The sequence below is a fragment of the Amblyraja radiata genome, chromosome 21 (assembly GCF_010909765.2).
Source record: "Amblyraja radiata isolate CabotCenter1 chromosome 21, sAmbRad1.1.pri, whole genome shotgun sequence".
NCBI classification, from domain to species: Eukaryota; Metazoa; Chordata; class Chondrichthyes; order Rajiformes; family Rajidae; genus Amblyraja; species Amblyraja radiata.
In genome coordinates this window covers 11,893,024-11,916,145 of record NC_045976.1, presented here as the reverse complement: position 1 = coordinate 11,916,145, position 23,122 = coordinate 11,893,024, and the positions used below count along the sequence as shown (strand labels likewise).

Below are 23,122 nucleotides of genomic sequence, written 5' to 3'. Positions count from 1 at the left end.
GTGTACGCACCCGATTTCACAAGGAATGGACAACAGGACATGTTGGCATCAAATTCCTACACAGAAAAAAAGCTTTCTCACAACGGTCAACGCCAGCATTTTTACTTTCATATAAACTCCATCTCAGAAGAAAGCAGACTTTAAGAATACTTTCGCTCAGCACACTCGAATTAAAACCGAACAGGCAGATTCTGTCAAATGAGCGAAGTACATTCATTTAATCCTCAGTCCTCAACAGCAGAGTGTTTAATTACCATTTTAAATGAACAGGGTTTAGCAAGCAAAACTATTCAATTGCATTTAGATCAAACTAATATGTCCTCAGCTGTAAACATCTCCTGACCAATTCTTGCATCTTGAAGCATATTCATGTAGACCATAGACACAAAATGTTGGAGTAACTCAGCGGGTGAGGCAGCATCTCTCGACCATTCCTTCTCTCCATAGGTGCTGCCTCACCCACCGAGTTACTCCAGCATTTTGTGTCTACCTTCGATTTAAACCAGCATCTGCAGTTCTTTCTCACACACTTCATGTACATCATCACACTGACCAAACATGGAGAAAAGATGAACTGTAGATGCTGGTTTATAAAGAAAATTAAAGGCAGTGTTGAAGCAACTCAGACGATAAGACAGCATCTCTGGAGACTGTGGACAGGTGACAATTTGGGTTGGGACCCTCCTCAAGACCAGACTCTTCACCATTGATACCATCTACACTCCACGTGGCCTCGGGAGAGCAGCCAACATAATCAAAGACCTTTCCCAACCTGGTCATTCCTTCCCCTGCTCCCATCGGGTAGTCGGCACAGAAGCTTGAAAGTGAACCCCCCCAGACTCAGGAACAACATCTTTCCCTCGGTTATCTGACTTTTTCAACAATCCTTCCACAGGGTGCAGCGGTAGAGTTGCTGCCTTAAGGGGCTGCCCCACTGCGGCGACCTAATCCGCGAGTTCAGAGGAGTTTGCCTTCCACTCATACTTACAGCATGATCGACACGAGGTCCTAGGAGGTCTTTGTAACTCTCCTTCATGCTCGAGAGTAGTCCCCGCGTACTAGAGGCCTCAGCTAGGTCGTGGCATATTTTTCCAACATGCTGAAAAATGCCCGAGAGTAAAAAAAAGGTCGCCATGGAAAAAAAAATCGATATTTTTTTACTTGTGGGTTTAGTCGAGGTAGGTCATAATGCTATTTGTAGGTAGCCAGTCAATCGAAGTTAAAGCTCATTGAGAAAAAGGTAAGTATGCCCGCTAAAGCTTTATTAAACGTTGTCTGGCTTCTTAAAAGTGCGTCCACCCCTTCTCTAAAGGACATACCGTACTGTGCCAGCTGTCTTTTACCTTCCTGTTCATCGCGGGTGTGAATTTCAGACAGCACTCCCCCGCTTTCCGTGTGTGTGTGTGTGTGTGTGTGTGTGTGTGTGTGTGTGTGTGAGACGGTCGATCCAGCTCGAGGTTTTTCAGGCAAGTGCCCTCGAGCTTGGAGGTCAAAGGCAGTCGCTGTAAAGGTCGCGTTAGTGGGACAGGCCCTTTACAGTGCTAAGGACCTGGTTTCGATCCTGACGACGGGTGCTGCCAGTACAGAGTTTGTACAGTACAGAGTGAAGAAGGGTTGCGCCCTGAATCGTCACCCACCCCTTCTCTCCAGAGATGCTGCCTGGCCCGCTGAGTTACTCCAGCACTTTGTGTCTACCTTCGATTTAAACCAGCATCTGCAGTTCTCTCCTGGACAAAGAGGGAAGCAACCTGGGGAAAGACACACCATCCATTTCTCCCCCCAGAGATAAAGTGAAAACAAGTCGACCATTCCTTCTCCACCCACAAGACTCCAAAAGCATCTGGTGTTTTAAACGGGAGGCTACGTGCTTCAAAAGTTGAGCGTAAATCAAAAGGCAGCGTGCAAATCTAACGCACGGCGGGTACCACACACAACTACATGACCACAAGGTGCCAGCCAGAAATCAGAGTGAGTTATTCTGAAATAGGAGTGTGGAAATTAAACTTTGGTAGTAAAAAGATAAGCATATTTTTCTAAACACACATCAATCACGCATTTAAAGCAAGGTGCTATATACACATCAGCAAGAGAAAAATCTGCTTCAGAGTAAAAAAAAACCTCCAAAGAACCCACAATTATGGTAAAACAAGAGGTGGACATTGAGTCAAAGGGTAGGGTGGGTGAAAAGATTCCATGAAGGCAATTAAAGAAATTGGGATAGAGAGCTGGAAGATTTTGGGAAAGGCATTGAAGATGACAAGAACTCAAAATCAATGCCGGTTGTGGATCAATTCAAAGTTCCAGGCAAGGTTCGTGGGAGAGAACAGTGAGTGAGAAATGAAAGGCTTGCTATTCCCCCTCAAAGCAATATCGAACAGCATGAACAGTAGTGGACCAGGATTAGAACTTGCTGCAGGTTAGGCATAGTACCGGTGGAGTTGTTCGGGTGCTCGGGGATTGGAGAGCCAGCCTCGAATCATTTGAACACTGCAGATAAATCCAGTGTGTTGGAAGGAAGACACATGGAACTGTAGAAGCTGATTTACCAGGAAAATGTATTGGAGTGAAACAACAGGTCAGACAGTATCTCTGGAGAACATCAATGGGCGACATTCGGCCGACCTGAAACGTCATCTATCCATGTTCTCTAGAGATGCTGCCAAACCCATTAAGTTACTCCAGCACTTTGTGTCCATTTTTTAATGTTGCAAGGCAACAATGTGAAGAGCCTTTGGCAATGCACAATTTAATGTTGGCCGTTCAAGATGCTAGTGTTTGCTTCACCAAAAATACACAGCTAAGGAGGAGAGGTTCCTCTGACGGCACGCACGCACAAGACAAGACAGCAAGAAGGATCCTGACCTGAAATGTCACCTATCCATGTTTTCCAGAGATACTGCCCGACCCACTGAGTTACTCCAGCACTTTGTGCCTTAGTTTCGACAAACAGCACGGAAGCAGGCCCTTCAGCCCACACTGATCAATGATCACCCAATACAATAGCGCCCTCCTACACACTAGGGCCCATTTACAATCTTCACGGAAGCCAATTAACCTACAAACATGCACGTTTTTTAGTGTGTGAAGAAACCAGAGTACACAGGGGAAATCCACATGATCACGGGGAGATCGTGCAAACTCTGCACAGGCAGCACCCGTAGTCAATGTTCCTGTGAGAACATATTCTACTGGCGGCGCAGCTGTAGTGCTGTTGCCTTACAGCGCCGGAGACACGAGAGCCCGATCCTGACCATGGGTGCTGTCTGTACGGAGTTTGTACATTCTGCCCGTAACCATGTGGGTATCCTCTGGGTGCTTCGGTTTCCTCCCACGCTCCAAAGACCAACAGGTTTGTCGGTTAATTGCCTTCAGTAAAATTGTAAGTTGTCCCTAGTGTGGAGGATAGCGTTAGTGTGGGAGGTTCGCTGGTCGCCATGGAATCGATGGTCCAAAGAGCCAGTTTTCGTGCTGTATCTCCAAAATAAACTAGTGAGCTGTATAGAGAGTCACGGGAGGATTGTGGCTGCATCAAGGTCCGAATGCTCGCAAACAAGATAGGTCCGGCTCACATGAAAATGATCTTACCTGGGCCTTGAATTTAGTTTCAGCACCGAGGCTGGTGCCGAACCGGACAGTGAAACTCAGACGATGTGTTACAAGCAGGAATGCAGTGTAGATGGAGTAACCGCTATGTAATCAGTGGGAGATGGTCTACTGATTTGAAATGCCGCAACTAGTGGATGGGAGCATTACCAAATCAAAGGCACAGCAGCTTGTCTGACAAAGTAGCAAGTTTCAAGACCACAGGAAATGGCAGAGAGTTGGGGACGTGGCCCAGACCACGACACAAACCGGCCTCCGTTCACTTCACGCTGCCTCGGCAAGGCCACCAGCATAATCAAGGGCCAGTCTCACCCCACTCACTCACTGCTCTCCTATCAGGCAGGAGGTACAGACGTTTGAAGCACATACCTCCAGATTCAGGGACACTTTCTTCTCAGCCATTGTCAGGCTCATCAGCTAGAGTGATATGTCTTAACCACCTATCTACCTCACTGGAAGCCTTCGGAGTATCTTTAATCGGATTTTCTCGCACCAAATCTGTGCTTCGATTGCAATCATGTATAGTCTTTTCTTTGACTGGATAGCACTCAACAAAAACTATTCACTGTATCTACGTGTGACAATAATAATCTGTGGTTAACTTCTACATTGCAACACTCCAGTGCAGTTTCACCCCACCGTTTACCCACTCTACTACGAGTCTGAAGAAGGATCTCGACCTGAAACGTCACCCATTCCTTTTCTCCAGAGATGCTGCCTGGCCCGCTGAGTTACTCCAGAGGTGCTGCCTGTCCCGCAGTTACTCCGGCTGCCCCCCCATTGTAAAGTCTTCATCTCTGCAAATCTAGTCACAATCCTCACCACACGAGTTGCTTACATGAGAAAAGACTACACATGTTTACAATCAAGCTGACCACAGCCGCACGGATAAAGAGTGCATTCAGTGCCAGATAAAGTCCAATGAAAGATAGTTCAAAGGTGCCCACTGAGGCAGATGGGAGGTTAGGACCACTCTCTAGCTGATGAGAGGATGGCATGCAGATACACTGTTTGGAGATTGTCAGACTTGGGAGTTTAACTGGATTCTGTACAAGCTCAGATAGTGGAATCAAAGGGGGTAGCTCCTATCTTTAGAGGCAACAGAAGCTACAGAAGGTTTTATGTTTGTGCTGCTGCTATGATTGAGAGCAGCAACAAAGAATATCCTATTGATACAAGAAGCCGCAGATGTTGGAATCCTGAGTAAAATACAAAATGCTGGAGGAACTCATTGGATCTGAAGGGTCCCAACTCGAAACATCCCTCAACGGATGCTGCCTGACCCTCCAAGTTTAGTTCAGAGATACAGCGTAGAAACAGCCCCTTCGGCCCTCTGAGTCCATGCCGACCAGTGATATCCCCGTACATTAGCACTATCCTACACACTAGGGTCTATTTATAATCTTTACCAAAGCAAATTAACCTACAAACCTGTACATCTGTGGAATGTGGGAGGAATTTGGAGCACCCGGGGAAAACCCATGAGGTCACGGGGAGAACGTACGTACGGAGCTTGTACAAGCGCCCGTAGTCAGGATCGAACCCGGGTCTCTGGCGCTGTGATGCACCAACTCTACCGCTGTGGCACTGTTCCTCCAGCCCTGTTTTTACTTTAAAACACATGTCCTGGAGATGTGTAGAGAGGGGTGCTGGGAGGGGAGGATTGTGCTGGGTCAAGGTATGAATGCTTGCAAGTCATATACGAGCTGCTCACATGCAAAAGCTCTCACTTGGGCCTTGAACTTTGATCAGAGCACCGCAGCTGGTGAGGAACCAGGTGGGGACATTTAAAGGGGGCGTCACAAAGTGGGAACTAGTGCAACGTCTAGGAGTCAGAGGGAGGTGGGCTGTAATTCGAAATGCCACAACTAGTGGGTGGTCAAAATGTATCAGTGAATCAAACATATGGCAATGGAGAACACACACTGCCAGCTTGTACTTGCGTCATTGGCAATTCTTAAACGAACCAACCATCTTTCTCCTATTGGACGGCACAGTGGCAGAGCTGCTGCCTTACAGCGCCAGAGACCAGAGTTCGATCCTGACCTCGGGTGCTGTCCCTGTGGGGTATTCGCACGTTCTCCCTGCGATTGTGTGGGTTCTCCTCCGGTTTCTCCGGTTTCCTCCCACATCCCAAAGATGTGCCTGTTAGTTGGTTAATTGGCCCTGTGTAAATTGCCCCCCTAGTGTGTAGGGAGTGGATGGGAAAATGAAGTTACATAGTGTGAACTAGTGTGATCAATGGTCAGATTGGACTCGGTGGGCCAAAGGGTCCAAAAGGCTCTTCAAAGATCACAGACATCACTGGTTGAGGGATTGGCGGGGAAATAAAAAGAACTAGTATCTAAAGAATTGCATTTCTATCCATAATCCCTTTATATAACGAGCACCAGTTAACACACAGACCGTTTTTATTTCGCCTTCACAGAGACTAATAGCTAGCATCAATTTAACAAGCTCCTGACAGTAAAAAGTCTGAGTCACCTCCATTTAAAAGGCAATGGAAAAAACTGGATTAAGGTTAACTAGTGGCTTAAAAGAACAGCATGTAAACACAACTCTGATGCAAGAAGTTTGTTCACTTATCTGCAGGCGATCAGTTGCATGTTTTATTTGGAGATATACAGCATGAAACAGGCCCTTCAGTCCAACGAGTCCATGCCGACCATCGACCTCTCCCCACACGCCAGTTCTATGTTATCCCACTTTCAAATGTTACACACTACGGGTCAATTTACAGGGGGCCAATTAACCTACAAACCCACACGTTTTTGGGATGTGGGAGGAAACCGGAGCTCCTGGAGGAAACCCACACGGTCGCAGGGAGAACGTGCACACTCCGCCCACAGACAGCACCCGAGGTCAGGATCGAACCTGGGTCTCTGGGGCTGTGAGGTAGCAGCTCTGCCGCTGAGCCTCTGTGCTACCTGTGCGTGTGAATGGGTTTGAATGGGAAAGACGTTACAGGTATCAGGACAGGCGAATGGAGATGAACACAGAACAACAACCCAAAAAGAGTCCAGCTGATTTGAGAATGGGAACTAGTTGCTTTAAAGAAGCTCCTCCTGCCTGTTTCAAAGAGTGCATTCTGTGCTGTGACCTCCAGTTTCACATTTCAGTACGTCACTGGCATAAGAACAAGAGAGATTAGTAGTAGATGCCCTCGGTCTTGCTCCATCATTTAATATCAAGGTTGATCATTTACCTTTGCACCACATTCCTGCCTTAAAGCACAATCCCCGGATTCTCCTTAGACTTTAGAGATACAGCACGGAAACAGGCCCATCAGCCCATCAGTGTCTGCACTGACCAGCATCACCCCGTACACTAGCACTATCCTATACACAAGGGACAGGAATTTACAGAAGCCAATTAACCTACAAACTTGCATATATTAGGAATGTGGGAGGAAACCGTAGCACTCGGAGGAAACCCACGCGGTCAAGGGGAGATCGTACAACGAACCCGGGTCTCTAGCGCTGAGAGGCAACAACTCTACCGCTGTGCTATTAGCTCCGAATAGCTGAGAGTCTATGCACAAACTCCTATATCTCACAAGCTGTGACCAATTTACTTGCATCAATGATTACCAAGATGGCAGAGAATACGATCCTATACAGACATGACCATCTGACTGTGCAGACCTACACTGACAGAGGAAGCAGGATGGGCAGATGCGTAAAACATACTTCACTTTATATGTACGCACCATTACAAGGTCTGAACGGCTTAACTGCGGCAGATATGATCGGGATGGCACATAAAGCTTATCACTGTATCTCGGTACACATGACAATAATGAACCTAAACCGTGCACTCGTATGCCAAATTGCAAAATGATATGGCTGCTTTTCAAAATGGGTACCTCTTTGCAGGAAAGTTCTTCAAAAAGCATTATGAGCTTTGCAAAACGAGCTAATGAAAACATAGTCATTTTTATTGGACTTTCTCCTGCTTCTTTTGCAGAGTTTAAAAACCACATGCTTTAATTGGATTTCTGATTGAGCAAAATGGGAAAGCCTGAAAGACAGCGAAATGCAGTGGAAACCTATCCAACAGATGCAGAATTCAGATATGGACAGAAATTCAGAAGCTAAATAACACCCCACTCAAAGTTTAAAAAAAATAATAATACAGCTCGGTCAGAAAGCCACTTAAAATGTCTATCTTAACTCAGGCCAGGAAGAAGGACAAAGAAGTATCTGCAGTCCATTCCTCCACATCTCAATTTTACAATTTGGCATCGTAGTTTATCATTTTTGTACGATACTTCCAATTGGAAGCATTTGCTAAATTTTCCGTTCCGATTCTGAACTCACATTGTTTGCAGTGGGTAACAATATGGTACATTACAGGGGTAAACAGAATTAAATAGTTGCTGTATGGTGAAATACTGGTCAATAATGTACTTAAAACATACTTGGCGTTTAATATCGAAGACCTACAACACACTGGCTATGCTCTCTTCTCAATACCACAACCAGAAAGGTGGTATATGAGCCTGAAAACTGTGACCCTCCAGTAATCTCCTCAGCAACTATTGACTCATGAACACTAGACAACAGCATCCACAATGCTGCCTCAGCACCGATCTACTATGGACTTTGCTTCCATTGCACTGCCTACCCCGGTCTAGCACCATTATGATTACAGGTTATTTTAATTGTCCTGTTTCGGTACATATGACAATTAAACACTCAACTTAATTCATTGTATTATTGATTATTCCGTATTCATTTGTGCATTATTGCATTAATAGGCCCGCATTAAAGCTGCAGCGAGCTAGAATTTCATTGTTCCATCACCAGTAACACAATTAAACACTTGACTCTCAATTGCTACTCTGAATGCATTGCAAACTACTTGCACTGCAGAATTGACAACGCCACAATTTCCATTCTCTTCAGATTTCCAGTAGGTATCCTTAATTACCAGAGTCAAACCAACTACCTGAAGTGACTCGAAATGAGCCAGTACCAGTTAATTTATTCAACTTAGGCTGCAAATTGCATTGCTTGCCACCATTCTAAAGATGGACAACGTTCCTCAAATGTTTGCACAAAGCCAGCCGCTGGTGATGGAAGCCAAACGTATGATGCCCAATGTCAAAAATAAAATTTGAGGCAGGCTCTGAAATTTGTTTTTCCCCAAACTCTGCCCGTCACAGGGTATATAAAGAGGAATAGGGTACGGTACATTCCAAAAATTGATGCAGTCTTGATGTCACGTTTCCAGCCAAACAAGGTTAATTTTGAAACAGAACACAAATTGGGGATTACTGAGGATTTAAATTGGTTAATAGAGAATACTGCAAGCTTAAGACATCTGTAGCAGAGGTGGTATTGAATCAATACCTAACCTTGAAACGTGAATGATTGGCCTGCTGATGGATCAAACGAGTTGTCGCTTGATTGAAAGCTTGGTTAACACATGGTTGTGGCAGTGTTAGTGAAGTGTCCTCTGACACCAGTTCTACCCATTTATTTAGCTATTAGCAACTTTATCTTTCATTACACCATTAATATTCCTGCAAATTGCAAAGCAGCCAATAACAAGATAATTCTGTGGAGTATGCATGTATTTTATATTTAATATACATACTCAATATATTAAATATACACATAAAATAAATATACATACGCATACACATATACACAAAATAAATATGAATATACATACGCACACACACACAACCAATAGCTTAATATAACATAAAAGGAACATCAGATGCTGGTTCATACAAAGATAGACACAAAGGGCTGGAGTAACTCAGCGGGTCAGGCAGCACTCTGAAGAAAATGGACAGGTGACGTTTCAGCTCGGGACCCTACTATAGACCAATATCTTAACAAAGATTAAATGGACCACTGGATTAGATTAAGTGTAATCTACTGTTCCTACCCTTGTTCTACAGTAAGATTGTGCTTATGTATAACAAGATTGTTACTGCACTATATTCAAAAAGAGGTTCACTGTACCTTGGCACATGTGACAGTTCCATTGACAGCTTACTATTAGCAAATAACTTCGGATAAACTAGACGATAAGATGCTAACAATAGACAATTGGTGCAGGAGTAGGCCATTCGGCCCTTCGAGCCATGATCACATTCAATATGATCATGGCTGATCATCCCCAATCAGTACCCCGTTCCTGCCTTCTCCCCATATCTCCTGACTCCGCTATTTTTAAGAGCCCTATCTAGCTCTCTCTTGAAGGCATCCAGAGAACCTGTCTCCACGCAGAGAATTGAGGCAGAGAATTCCACAGACTCACAACTCTCTGTAAGAAAAAGTGTTTCCTCATCTCCGTTCTAATTGGCTTACTCCTTATTCTTAAACAGTGGCCCCTGGTTCTGGATTTCCCCCAACATCCGGAACATGTTTCCTGCCTCTAACGTGTCCAAGCCTAGCATTGGTTAATATTTTAATAGGTGGACACACCCTTCACAAAGACCCCCTCAACACTCAAACCCCATCACCAGTTTACCAGCTGCCCAGATTTACTGCCAAAATGTGTTCAAATAATCTAATGTTAAGGCCTGCCTGATGGTTATAACACAGGGGGAGTGAGAACAAGTTGTGAGCTCACCCTTTTTGGAAACACTGCATCAAACAGTTACTGTGGGGTGTGCTGGACACTTGCCCAAGAAGTTGAAGTGAGAAGAGTGCAAGTAACCTGCAGAGACTGTATTAGAATGGAAAATGCAGCAAGAATATTGCAGAGTGGACAAACTGCTATTTAATTAAGACAGATCAGCCTACAATGATGCATTTGGTCTAATGCCAATCCATCCTGACACATTTAGAACCAACAGCAACGCGTTAGAAAGGATATAGATCATGAGATAGGAGGGGAATTAGGACATTCGGCCCCTCGAGTCTGCTCTGCGATATTTAAGCAATTTCACACTCAAGTACCATCTTAAAAAAAAAAATCAACTTCACTTTTATAAGCAGGGAAACGGAGTGTTTCTGCCTTGAAAGAGTTGAAACATGACAAGCAACAGCGAAATGCCACATTATAATAGCGCAATATCAAGTTAATTCCACACATCCACCCACTCTTCTCTCTCCATCTTCCTTCAATCTCAAAGGAAAAAAAGTAGCAGGCTATTCCGCAATAAATCAAGTGGCCGGAGACTGTACACAGGAACACAAAGCGTGGCCCTCTGCTAAACACTGTAATGATCCAACTCAATATAAATGTTCACGTTGTCGGTCTCGTAGTCAGAACACCCTCTAGAGGGCGGTGCGGCAGTTTGTGAGCTGAAACTTACCAGCTGATCTGGGCTGCAAAATTTACTTTTTGTTTTTTTATATGGGTTTGTGTTTTATAACTAACACACAAGACTGCTTGCACAGAGACAAGAACCAGTGACCTAGAATTCTTAAAAAGCTGCCCCAAAATAAATGAATGGGATGATTGCATTATAATCCAAGGTTGCTTTTCACTTGTAAACCTTATTGCTAATATTGAATCGTAAATATTACGTTTTTGCCTTAAAACTCCGTCGCTTTTTATCAAATCCGGGCGAGATTTGCAGATTATAATATATCTAATTTGGATTTGGGGGGGGGGGGGGTGAAATGAGTTGCAAAAGGTCCAGAGATGTATCGGTTTCGTTAGTCACGCAGGTTTAATTCCAAACGGGGGAAAAAACACATCAATACCGTTTCTTCCAAGTAATTTGCAAGACTGGGCTGTCGATCACAGACGACAAATATGGTCACAAAAAGTAAACTTCATTGAATAAAGCTCCACTTTGGTTCAATTATAATATTCTTAAAAAGTCCATCACCATATTTCCCCCCCCCCCCCCAAAAGGTGGGGAAATCTCTCCTACCCCCCCACCACCCACACACACACACACACGCCCACCCCACACCCCGACGTTAACAAAGTTGTACCTCAGGTAATCTCTGCGGCATAAAATGAGGTTGGCTTTGGTGTAAAGCGTGGATCCCACTTCGCCCAAGCGACAGTCACAGCAGGCACATTTCAAGCAGTCTTCATGCCAGTATTTGTCGAGTGCCTTCAGCAGGTAGCGGTCTTTAATCTTCCGGTTGCAGCCAGCACAACCCTTGGCTTTGGCGTCCGGCTGAGCCGAGAGCATTTGTGTACCTAGAGAAGGGAGGAGAAAGAAAACAAGGGCAGAAGAGACCCAGTTATCGCCAGAGCCCTTCAGTCCAACGCCTCCTTGCACCGCGGCAGGTTAAACTGTTAGCTCTAAGCTAATCAATTGAATATTCAATTTCCAGATGAAATGCGAAGTGCAGGACATTGGAACAGAATGCTGCTTCATTTGCCTGCCTGTCCCCCCCTCTCTCTCTCTCTCTCACACACACACACTCACTCGCTCCTGTATCCCTTTGGAGACCTCTACTTATGAGGCACAGATTCGGAACCAGCGGCGCTGTGATCGCCTGTTAGACGACGAGGGGGGAGGGGGGGGGGGGGGGGAGTGTGAAGTGAGAGAAGTGGGAAGGAGGAGGGAGGGGGAGAGAAGAGAGAAGTGGGAAGGAGGAGGGAGGGGGAGGGGGGAGAGAAGAGGGGGAAGAGAAGGGGGGAGAGAAAAGAGAAAGAAAGAGAAGCGAGAGAAGGGGGGCGGAGTGAGAGGAGAAAGTGGGGGGTAGGAGAAGAGAGGGTGAGAGGAGTGGGAGAGAGGGGTGGGGAGAGAAGGAGGGGGGGGGGGGGAAGAGAAGGAAATCTGGATCATGACGGTGTCACCTACCTTCTCTGGATTCCCTCTGGAGCAGTGTACATGACAATATGTCCCCAGTGATACCTCCCCCCTCCCCTTTCATCCCCCCCCCCTTACCACCCCCCTCCTCCCACCACTTAATCCCCCCCCCCCCATCCCAGACTGCCATGATTAAGAACCCCCTCTTTATACTGAGAACTGAGTATGTGACTTATACCGCCACATACTTATCCCGATCGCTGGGTCTCGTAGCTTTAAAAAAATGTTTGGTGATTACTGGCCGAAATGCACCTTTCCCCATTCACATTCGGAGATATTACAGGAGAGAAGGAAGCTAAAAAAAAAAAGCCTCAAAAAAGGGTCCATGAGCAAAACAAACAAGGAGAATATACCCGATCAAAACTACAATTGTACTGCACGGCACTTCATCCATTCAATCGCTCCGCTCAGAAGCATTTGACAGCCAGCGAGACCGTTTATAAATAGACAGTGGCCGCACAACGTTACAACCAGCGGCCACTTTATCCCATTTAAACTGAGGTCACTGCTAAACTGCCCCGGCTTCTATTGTCAACACGGCTGATTTCCCCCATTCTACCTTCCCCTGCTCTGTACCATTGAAACACACATCCAACAGTCAACACACACACACACAGAAAAGTCCCTAAACTCATTACCAGTCTCCGGGTAGCAAGAGTTTCAAATCCACTGAACGCGTTGCCTATCTAGAAAAGTCCCCGAGCCGATTGATAAATCTTTAAGGAGGTGTGAACGAGCAGCGGGGAGAGTGCGGGTCCCATAGCCGAGCTCACAGAGGCGAATCAAAGACCATCTCGCCAACACGCTCATCGGACCGTTAAGAAATGGCAAACAAAAAATATTTTATTTTAAAAAGGAACTAGGAGCGATCTTAAAACAAAAACAAACAAAAAAACGCGTTCCTTTCGTGTTCAAAGACTGGCGGCCAGAAGACAGTCACTACACACGGCGATAAACCTGCCTCGTTCTCTGGGAAGGGAGAGTGAAATAGAGGGAGGAGGGGAGCGCTTTATATTTTAAAGTGGCGGAGCTGGGAAACAGTTTTTTTCTGCATTCTCTCCCTCAGATGCAGCTGGAAGGCGACGAGATACTGACATTTTCCCAGTCTTATCAGTTTAATTACAGTTGCCATGGCAGCAAAGTGTTAGCGCTTGGCGGAGGCCAATGAGAGATTCGCTACAGGAAACCCAATTTCTGATGCAGCCAGCGATGACACACAAAAGCGGCTCACTCACTCTCTCCCCCCCCCACCCCCCCTTCTCCCGGCCAGCCGGCTCACCCTAGGTATCAATGTCCCCCCCACCCCTGCCTCGCACCTCACCCCACCCCCTCTCCAAGAAGAATCAGAGCGAAGATTGCAAAGATTTCCACGTAAACCCCGCCACTATAGAGTGACAGGAGTGAACATCCTTCAAAAACAGCTATTAAAGGTATTGGCAGTAAGCATCATCCTGTTAAACGCAGACTCGAATGACATTATATTATCGGATAAATAAGAGGGATATGGGCCAAATGCAGGCAGGTGGGACTAGCGTAGAAGGGGCATCTTGGTCGGCATGGGCCGAAGGGCCCTTTTTTTCCGTACTGGCAAACCTATTTGCTTTTTTTGTTGTGGAATTGCAAGAAGAAAAATTGGAATTGCAAACAATTTGCAGAGATGTGGATGTAGCCCAGTCCACCGCGCTGACCAGACTCCCCGCCATCGACACTTCACACTCCCCTGGGATAGTAGCCAACATAATCAAAGACTTGTCCCACCTCGGTCATTGTTGACAGTGGACATTGTCTCTGGAACTGATGCACTACAATGCTGAGAACTATATTCTGCACTCTGTATCTGCCACTATCATGCTCTATCTATTGTACACGAGTTTGACTTGATTATATTTAAGAGTGGTATTATCTAATCTGATTTAACAGCAGGCAAAACAAAGCTTTTCACTGTACCTCTGAACACATAGAACTGTAGAGCACAGGAACAGGCTCTTCGGCCCACAATGTTCGTGTCGAACATGTTGCCAAGTTAACAGTACACGTGACAATAATAAACCTTGGCAAAGTAATAAACTTTCCTGCACATCAGTATGATCGCTCCCCAACCGGGGACATTGATACAAGGAACTGCGGATGTTGGTTTACAAGAAGGTACATCACTAGGTAGCAGGGCCAACGTGTCGAAACAAGGAACTGCAGATGTTGGTCAATACAAAAGGACACCAAGTACCGGAGTAACTCAACGGGACAGACAGACAGTATCTCCGGAGAACATGGATAGGCGACGTTTCGGGTCTGGACCCTTCAGACTACGCGTTGGTAATGTATACAAGTGGCCGCGAGTGAAAGCAGAGTAGAGAATGTGTAGGAAGGAGCTGCAGACGCTGGTTTTAAACCGAAGATAGACACAAAAATGCTGGAGAAACTCAACGGGACAGGCAGCATCTCGGGATGGAAGGAACGGGTGACGTTTCGGGTCGAGACCCTTCTTCAGATCCATTCCTTCTCTCCAGAGATGCTGCCTGGCCCGCTACTCCAGCATTTTGTGTCTGTCTTCGGTGTACAGCATCTGTAGTCCCTTCCTACACAGCCCGGTTGTAACACGTCCCCCTTTCCCTGGCACGGAGTTGCCATATAGCGCAGAGCACTCTCCTTCCACTTTAAAGAGGGGGAAGGGGCGGGGGAGAGAGAAATCACTTCGAAAACAAAACGTGGCTTTCAAACCACCAGCTTACCAGGAGAGGCGACTTACTCTGCAGCCAAGCTAGTTGTCAGCACGAGAACGTAGACATTAATTAATTGATTGAAGGGGGTGGGTGGAGACCATTGTACACACCAGACCCGGTTTTGGACTGATAGAAACTAAAACCAACAGATAATGCCTTTTCGCTTGCCGCCCTTGTTAAGAATGAACAGAAACCCGCTTCAGAAAGACCGAGAATGCACTTGCAAGGTCAAACGGGGGAAGAAAAGCAAGCACGTATCATAAAGTTTAAAGATAATGAGGTCCTTAAGGAGATATCTATCAGTGATTGAGCCGGGCTGACGGCGAGCCACAGGTGTGGTAGCCGGGCGGCGGTAACCTTGTCCCTCGGCTTGCTGGCCGGCCGGGCTGGCTGGCTGGCTGATCGAGGAACAACTTACCGCTCAGCTGAAGAGAGTGGAGCACTGAAACCTAGTCAGCTTCATCGTGGAATGCTGAGCCGGCGAGGTTGTTGGCGAGAAACCGCGGCTACGAGAGAGAGAGCACACACACACACACACACACACACACAGGGCAGCGGCGTTCCGTGAGATAGACACCACACACACTGTGGCTGGCTGGCGACTCGAGCAAACAACAGCTGATGGGATGGATTCTGCCTCAGTAGACAATTTCCCCCCGTGGAGACAGTTACAATCAGCCGCTTGCTTTGGCTGCGGCCAAACGCCACACGACCGACCCCAGTCTCTATCACACACACTTACCCCACCCTTATCTCTCTCCCTCTCCCCCGACTCTGTCTGAAGAAGGGTCTCGACCCGAAACGTCACCCATTCCTTCTCTCCAGAGATGCTGCCTGTCCCGCTGAGTTACTCCAGCTTTGTGTGTGTGTGTGTGTCTCTCTCTCTCCTTCGCACACAGACAGACAGACCCTCTCCTCCCTCCGTAGAAAGCCAATGCAACTGCACACCAACCTCTCGAGTCCGGCCAGAACCGGAGTCTGCGGATCAGACTGTTGATTTGACCGCTTTACAAGGAAGGACGATCAAAAAAAAGTGGCAGCGCCGAATAATCTGGGATTCCACGTTAGGTTATGCGCGCGTGTGTGTGTGTGTGTGGTGGGGGGTGGATTTAAAAAAAGCCTTCTCCACCCCTGCACAATACCGCTGTGAAATATCGCTGTCTTTGTCAACCAATACACAGTCATAGAAGAAACAGCGAAAGGAAATAAAAAAATCTAAACAAATGGAACAGATAATGAGGACAATTAAATTAATTATGTTCAAGGCGAAGAGATTTATTTTCCATATAAAAGCCGTGTGATCTGTTTTCCCCCGCTTGCCCTGGCTGCTGTCTAATTTATGGGAAATGATTAGTGCATCTATGCAAATCTTTGTTTAAATCATTCACCTAATTAAATGATAGGATTATTCTTCTGCGTACAGTGACATCATTTCCCAGTAATTAGTACTCTATTTAAGACCGTGCCGATAGATTCTTTAATAACGCCAGCGAGCTGGAGCCCTTCACAAGAGCATCTGACAAACTGCCCAGACCGCTCTTATACATTGTTCTTTCAAAAAACCTGGGAGAAGATTTAAATGACTAATACGCCATAAGTACATTTGAAAGAGGAGAAATCAATAGTTAAAATTCAGCTCCACGCTATCCATTCATTCCTGCTTTTTCCCCATCACCAAAAAAAAAACGCAATGATAATTAGACGGGTCATAAAATGCACCACATTATGACTGATTGACTGCATTGGAACTGACAAGGTATTACCTGATAGTAATTGCGTTTTGTCATGAATTAAATTATTTGAATGCAGACTATCTTCAAAATCGTGCAATTTCCAGAGGGTTTTTTTTTTGCCAGTGAAAACGATGACAAAATAGCATTTCTCAACTCATTCATCCCCTCCCCTCTTCATAATCATGATGAATTATTCACAGAACATCCCAAAACGCCACAGTTGAAAAGGCCCCATCACTTTTACAACACCACCGAGATCTGCTATCCGAAACAACCGAAGTGCTTGTACACACGATGTGTTTTGGTGACCAAGAGGTGGATTGTAATCATCAGCATGGAAAAACAACAACAACATTATCACAAACTCCCCCCTCCTCTCCTTGCTCACTGTCGCATCAAAAAAATAAAACAAAACAAAACAAAACTGCACTTTTGTTCCCTGGAGCGAACTGCAAGATTCTGTCTGTCACCCAAGGCAAACATTTCCTTGGGTAAATTAATGAAGATTTTGAAGAAAGCTCCTTGAAAAGGTATGACAAAAGAACTGCATCTGTTCTGCTTCGAGCAGGCTGGCTCATGCACAACATTCCCTGCGAGTCTCCCGTGCATCGAGCGACCCATTAAAACGCAAATTCGCTGCACATGACAATAATTGAACTCACCTTCTGCTCACGTCTCTGCCGAGAAAGGGTTAACAAGGCAAAAACACGCCTCAAGTTTTCACTCCGTTTGCCAAAATATCTTTCCCTTTTTCTTCCAACAAAATTAAGTAATCGGGGATTTCCGGTGCTCACAAATACTAACTGGGACAAATCAAATTAAGGAAGGAATCTCCCCCTTTTGCTTTTTTGTTTAAAAAATACTTCGTTTCCAAGGAAGACAGAAGGAGAGAAAATGTTTTTTCATGGGAATGACAGGAGAACCAGATACTTTTTCTTCCCGAACCGTGACAGCCAGGATAAAAGAGCCACCTGTCTCTCTCTCCCTCTCTTTCACACACACACTCTCTCTCTCTCTTTCTTTTTTCTTTCTCTCTCTCTCTCTCTCTTTCCCCCCTCTCTCTCTCTTCTTTCTCTCTCTCTCTCTCTTTCCCTTCCCCTCTCTCTCTTCCCCTCTCTCTATTTCCCTCTCTCTATTTCCCTCTCTCTCCACTAGCTGAACACCGGTCCTAAATGGGCCTGTTTCCTTTCCTCCAGTATTTAAGCACCTCACCAGGTCCCTAGTTAACAGCTTCCTTCAGCTCATCCAAGAAGCTGACAAGTGCTGTTCGTGGAGGCTGTACATGTTGCTCTAATGGACCTCATTAAGTTCTACTTACAGATGTTCTCTTAACATAATTGATCTGCGGTGAGTTGAGAGGACTGCAACTTATTCCCAAGCCCCCAATTACAGTTGGGTAATTAGATCCCCAACCTCCAATTTTTCACATTCACCCTTCTAACATTCCAAAATATCAAAGTATCTCTTTCTCACAAAGCCCACCCCCCTCCCTTTTTTTCTGGACTCCACTCGTTCACAGTATTGACAGATAGATCTGCTAACCTTTGTAGTGACGCCAGTTTTAAGAGCACATTCAATCCATTGACAGGGCTCCATCTTTTCTTCTCCTGTCTAACTTCTTTGTAAAAATTATTATTCTGCTGCCATAACAAAAAGGAAAACGGGGGAGGGGGCGAGGAAGAGAAGAAAAACTAACTTTCTGATGAGGGAAGGGAAAGTTTCTTTTTAATGTCTTTTAAAAAAAAAAATCTGTTTTAATTCCTCGGTTGGTAATTTTAAGGAGCAATGAAGGAGAGAGGTGCTGATCTGAAACCGTGAGGAAGAGAAATACCAGTGAACACCTGGGACAGATGAAGCCAAGCTAATGCTTTTATAATGCCAATCAGACCGGCTGTTATCATGCAACTAATTAGGGAAGAGGCCTAATACGGAAAGCACTTTGGGAAATGGTAATGCCATGATTTTGCACTTAAAAGAGGAGAAATTTACTCTACTGTAAGAATTCTGGATTGGCATTGACAATTCTTTAGCAACCAGAAACGGTTTACAATGTACTTTCTTCTTTAAACCAAAATAGAAAGTCTGTGCAAAGGAATTTACCTCCGCAAACTTTGATGCCACAAGAGAGTCAGAGGTCACAGCAGTTCAAGTAGACAGTGAGCCTGATCTTAAGCACGCGGGGCGCTAAGTCATTCATGGAAAGGTCTTACCGTGTCTGAAGACTTTCAACAGCAGGTTGTCCGTTTGTAGCTGCAGATCTGGGAGACAGTGGGCCTTCAAGAAATCGATTCTTGAACTCGTAGACCGTTTTCACTTGTTAAGGAAGGAACTGCAGATGCTGATTTGAAGAAGGTCAGATGAAGGGTCTCCACCACCTGAAACGTCACCCATTCCTTCTCCCCAGAGATGCTGCCTGGCCTGCCGAGTTGCTCCAGCATCTCGTGTCTATCTTCACTTGTTAAGGGCTATTCCGGGCCTTCAAGATGAACTTGAAGCATTATGCAGCAGTGCGTAATGGATAATCAGAGGAGGTAGCATTCTCTCGACTGCACTGAGTGGAGTAAAGAGGAACATTTGGAGAACATAGGATATTGGAGACTTTGGAATGATGCAGAGGTGTTTTACCAGAATGATGCCTGGATTAGGAGGTACCAGCTAAAAGGAGAGGTTGGACGGATTTGGAAAGACACAAAGTGCTGGAGTAACTCAGCGGGTTAGGGAGCACCTCCGGAGAACATGGATAGGTGTCCTTTCAGGTCAGGACCCTTCTTCAATCTTCTTGTAAAGAAACTAAGAAAGAACGAGACAAACTAACAGCCCCTTTACCAGAATGCGGTCTGGATTAGGGGGCGTGAGTGCAGGGAGAGATCGAACCGACTTGGATTGTTTTGTCTGGAAAGCCAGAGGTTGCAGGACCTAATAAAAGTATATAACATTCTGAGAGGCATAGATAGGGTAGACAGTCAGAACCTTTCTTCCAGGGTGGAAAAATCAAATACTAGAATGCCTAGCTTCTTAAAGCTTCTCCTAAAGTCTTCTTCTTCTTCTTGTGTATGGCGTGCACAGCCTAAAGTTGTAGAACAACTTGTTCTATTTGACCTTATTTGATTGTGCACGCTGGGTTGATTGCATTCGTCGAAACAGGTTGGACCACGTGAAGGTTGCAATCTCCCACCCCAGCTTTAAGGTGAGAGGGGCAAAGTTAAATGGAGATGTGCGGGGCAATATTTTTACACAGAGAGTGGTGGGTGCCTGGAATATGCTGCCAGGGGTGGTGGTGCTACTACACCCACTACAATAGTGGTGTTTAAGAGGCTTTTGGAACATGGATTTGGAGGGATATAGAAAATGGAAGGTAGACACAAAATGCTGGAGTAATTCAGCAGAACAGGCAGCATCTCTGGAGAGAAGGAATGAGTGATGTTTCGTGTCGGGACCCTTTTTCAGACAATGTGCAGGCAGGTAAGTGAAGGCTTGGCATCATGTTTGGCACAGACATTGTGGGCCGAAGGGCCTGTTCTTGTGCTGTACTGCTCTGCATTCTGCTTTAAAGTCTTAACCACTGGTGATGAGTGAGATGAATGTTGTGGAGGCATTTTCACCCAGGAATATAAGTGCAGAAGCCACAGGTGGGTATATTACATGGAGAAGGTGTGTGTGGTCCAGATGCAGAGAGGATGTGTGTAGTGTCACAAGTGTACCCTGGCTAAAGAACATAAGGTGCCTGTCTATAATAGCGCAGTGGAGGAGGTTTAGGTTTAGGTGTTGTCATGTGTGCCGAGGTACAGTGAAAAGCATGGTTTAAGTTAGTTTAAATATACAGCGCTTAAATATACAGGCTCTTCGACCCACCTATTCCGAGCTGATCAGCGATCACCGTACACTAACACTCTCCTACACACATACCCATCCTAGTGTTGCATGGCATGCCAACAGATCAGATAATACCATACACAAATACAAGCGTCTAATTGAAGTACCGCAGAACAAAGGGGTACTGAAGAGCAAAGGGGAAGGTACAGAGTGCAGAATATAGTTCTCAGCATTGTAGAGTTTCAGTTCCAGAGACAAAGTCCAATGTCCACATTGAGTTAGAGGTGAACCAGACAGTGCCCTAGCTTATGGAAGGACCGTTCAGAAACCTGATTACAGAGGGAGGAAGCTGTTCCCGAGTCTGGTTGTGGTCTCTTTTAAGTGCCCGATGAGAGCAGGGAGAAGGGAATGACCGGGGTGGGACGCTTTGATTATGTTGGCTGCTTTCCCGAGGCAGCGTGGATGGACTCGACGGCGGGGAGTCTGGTCTGTGTGACAGTCTTGTGCAGACTGGGTATGAGGTGTGAGAGTCAGCGCAGGATCTTGTAGCTGAGTTTGGCCGTCAGCATGAAGACACGCTGCATTGATTTGCAATGGCCTGTCCTGGCAGCAATGCTGTAGGTTACAGAGTCCCCAGACCGTGATGTCGTGGGGATGATACAGCCACTTACAGCCAAAGACCCAACATATTTGATCAGTCTTTACTGGCTCTATCTGGCACCAAACGTAATTCCTGCCCTTCCCTTTATTTGTGCTCTGTGGATGGTTTGATTGTAATCATATTTTATCTTCCCGCTGACGGGTTAGCGCATGACAAAAGCTTTTCTCCGTCCCTCGGTAAAGGTGACAGTAAACGAAAGCCCTCTGTAGTCAGCCAACTTGTGTGTGCACTATGTAAACGTTGGGAACATGAACCTTACACCCCTTCACCACAGCAAACACAATACTCGCCTTTCCACGAGAGATGACGTGGTCGGCCACCTATGTCTAGAGACCGCTTCAAGGATTGAGCTCATCACCTGGTTCCATCCACAAAGTGCTGGAGTAACTCAGCGGGTCACAAGCAGCATCTCTGGAGATAAAGGATGGGCGATGTTGTGGGTTGGAACCCATCTTCAGACCTGGTTCCCTGCCCACAGTGGCCATTCGGTGGTTAGTTGCTTTATGCTATCCCTTAGCTCCCCCTGGCCTTGCATGCGTTCCTTGGCGAGACCAATGCCCATAGCAATAAAAACAGCACACAGCCAACCAGTAAAACTGTAGATCGCCTCAAACTCATATTCTATATTGATTGATGCAAGCTTCTGAAGATTTTCTTAGCACCCCCAAAGCCTGCAGATTTGATTTTTTTTCCCCTTGTATTTTTAATGTCTTTTGCTTTTCTTGGATATGAAGATTGGACTGAAGTGTCAGCAGGTGGTCCATCTTTCAAAGGGTCCAATCTCTCTTTTACCTTCAAAGCGATACATTTTACTTGATGATCTCAGTGTGAGAGTATTGTGTTTACCCACAGGTCAAACACAATCAGATGCATTTGAGATAATGCTAAATAACCTCCAAGACGGCTAGGCTTGTGTTGGGTGAAATATTCAAATGTATAGCAAAGAAAGATATCAAAGCAGTACTTGGGCAGCACTGCACAGTCAGTGGTACAAGTTCATTGGTGAAGTCCTCATCAACTCCTTCAGATTTCTGAGGAGACCCCTCTGAGATACACTTTGAAGAGAACTGGGATATTATTTGGAGAAAAATGCGTGCGGTTCTGGGCTCCCCATTGTGGGAAGGATGTGGAGGCTTTGGAAAAGACGCAGAGAAGGTTTACCGAAAAGAGAGTTTCGTAGAACTAGTGGATCTTTATAGGAAAACCAAGGAACTTTAGTTGCTGGAGAACCTGGATAGGTGACGTTTCAGGTTGGGCCCCATCTTCTTGGGATTCTTCTGAAGCAGGTTTGCCAACCCAAAATGTTACCCTGTAACATCACCTATCCACATTCTCCAGAGATGCTGCCTAACCTACTGGGTTACTCCAGCACTTTGTGTCTTTTTATTGTGTAAACATGCACCTGCAGTTCCTTGTGTTTGCACAATTCTGAGGTGGGTTGCAAATGTTTTGTAAATATAATTTTTCCAATCGGTATTCCGAGGCTTGAGAAATAAAAAGCTAAACACAACCTCTCCCAAGTGTATTTCCATTTTTACCGCGGCTCAGGAACAGTTTATATATTTCCGCCCACACCCAATAACCAAAAACTTTTTCTTCCCTTTGTAATCAGAAGCAGCCATGATAAAAGTCCTCCCATCCACCGATCATCGCCGCTTTCCCCAATCTTCCCACTGCTGGTAGTAGCCGCTGCCCCACAGCACCAGAGACCCGAGTTCGATCCCGACCTCGGGTGCTGCGTGTGTGGAGTTTGCACGTTCTTCCCGTGACCCCATAGGTTTCCTCCGGGTGCTCCGATTCCAACCCACATCCCAAAGACGTGCGGGTTTGTAGATTAATTGCCCTCTGT

The 23,122-nt window shown here is 45.8% G+C and overlaps 1 protein-coding gene across 6 annotated transcripts in view; it reads right to left on the bottom strand.

The window, feature by feature from the left end:
* Positions 1-17,800, bottom strand: part of lmo3 (LIM domain only 3) — an 83,557-nt gene extending 65,757 nt beyond the window's left edge. The window contains exons 1-2 of one of the 6 annotated variants that reach the window (XM_033039528.1): positions 17,462-17,800; positions 11,514-11,727 (exon numbers count right to left, since the gene is read on the bottom strand). In XM_033039528.1, coding sequence (XP_032895419.1) covers positions 11,514-11,719 — 206 coding nt within the window. In that variant the 5' untranslated portion in view covers positions 11,720-11,727; positions 17,462-17,800. Of the gene's footprint in view, positions 1-11,513; positions 11,728-12,984; positions 13,548-15,075; positions 15,769-15,808; positions 15,825-16,018; positions 16,675-17,461 lie in introns of those variants that run through there. The other 5 variants (XM_033039529.1, XM_033039530.1, XM_033039526.1 and 2 more) reach the window with 5 other exon arrangements.
* Between the last annotated feature and the right edge of the window lie 5,322 nt (positions 17,801-23,122).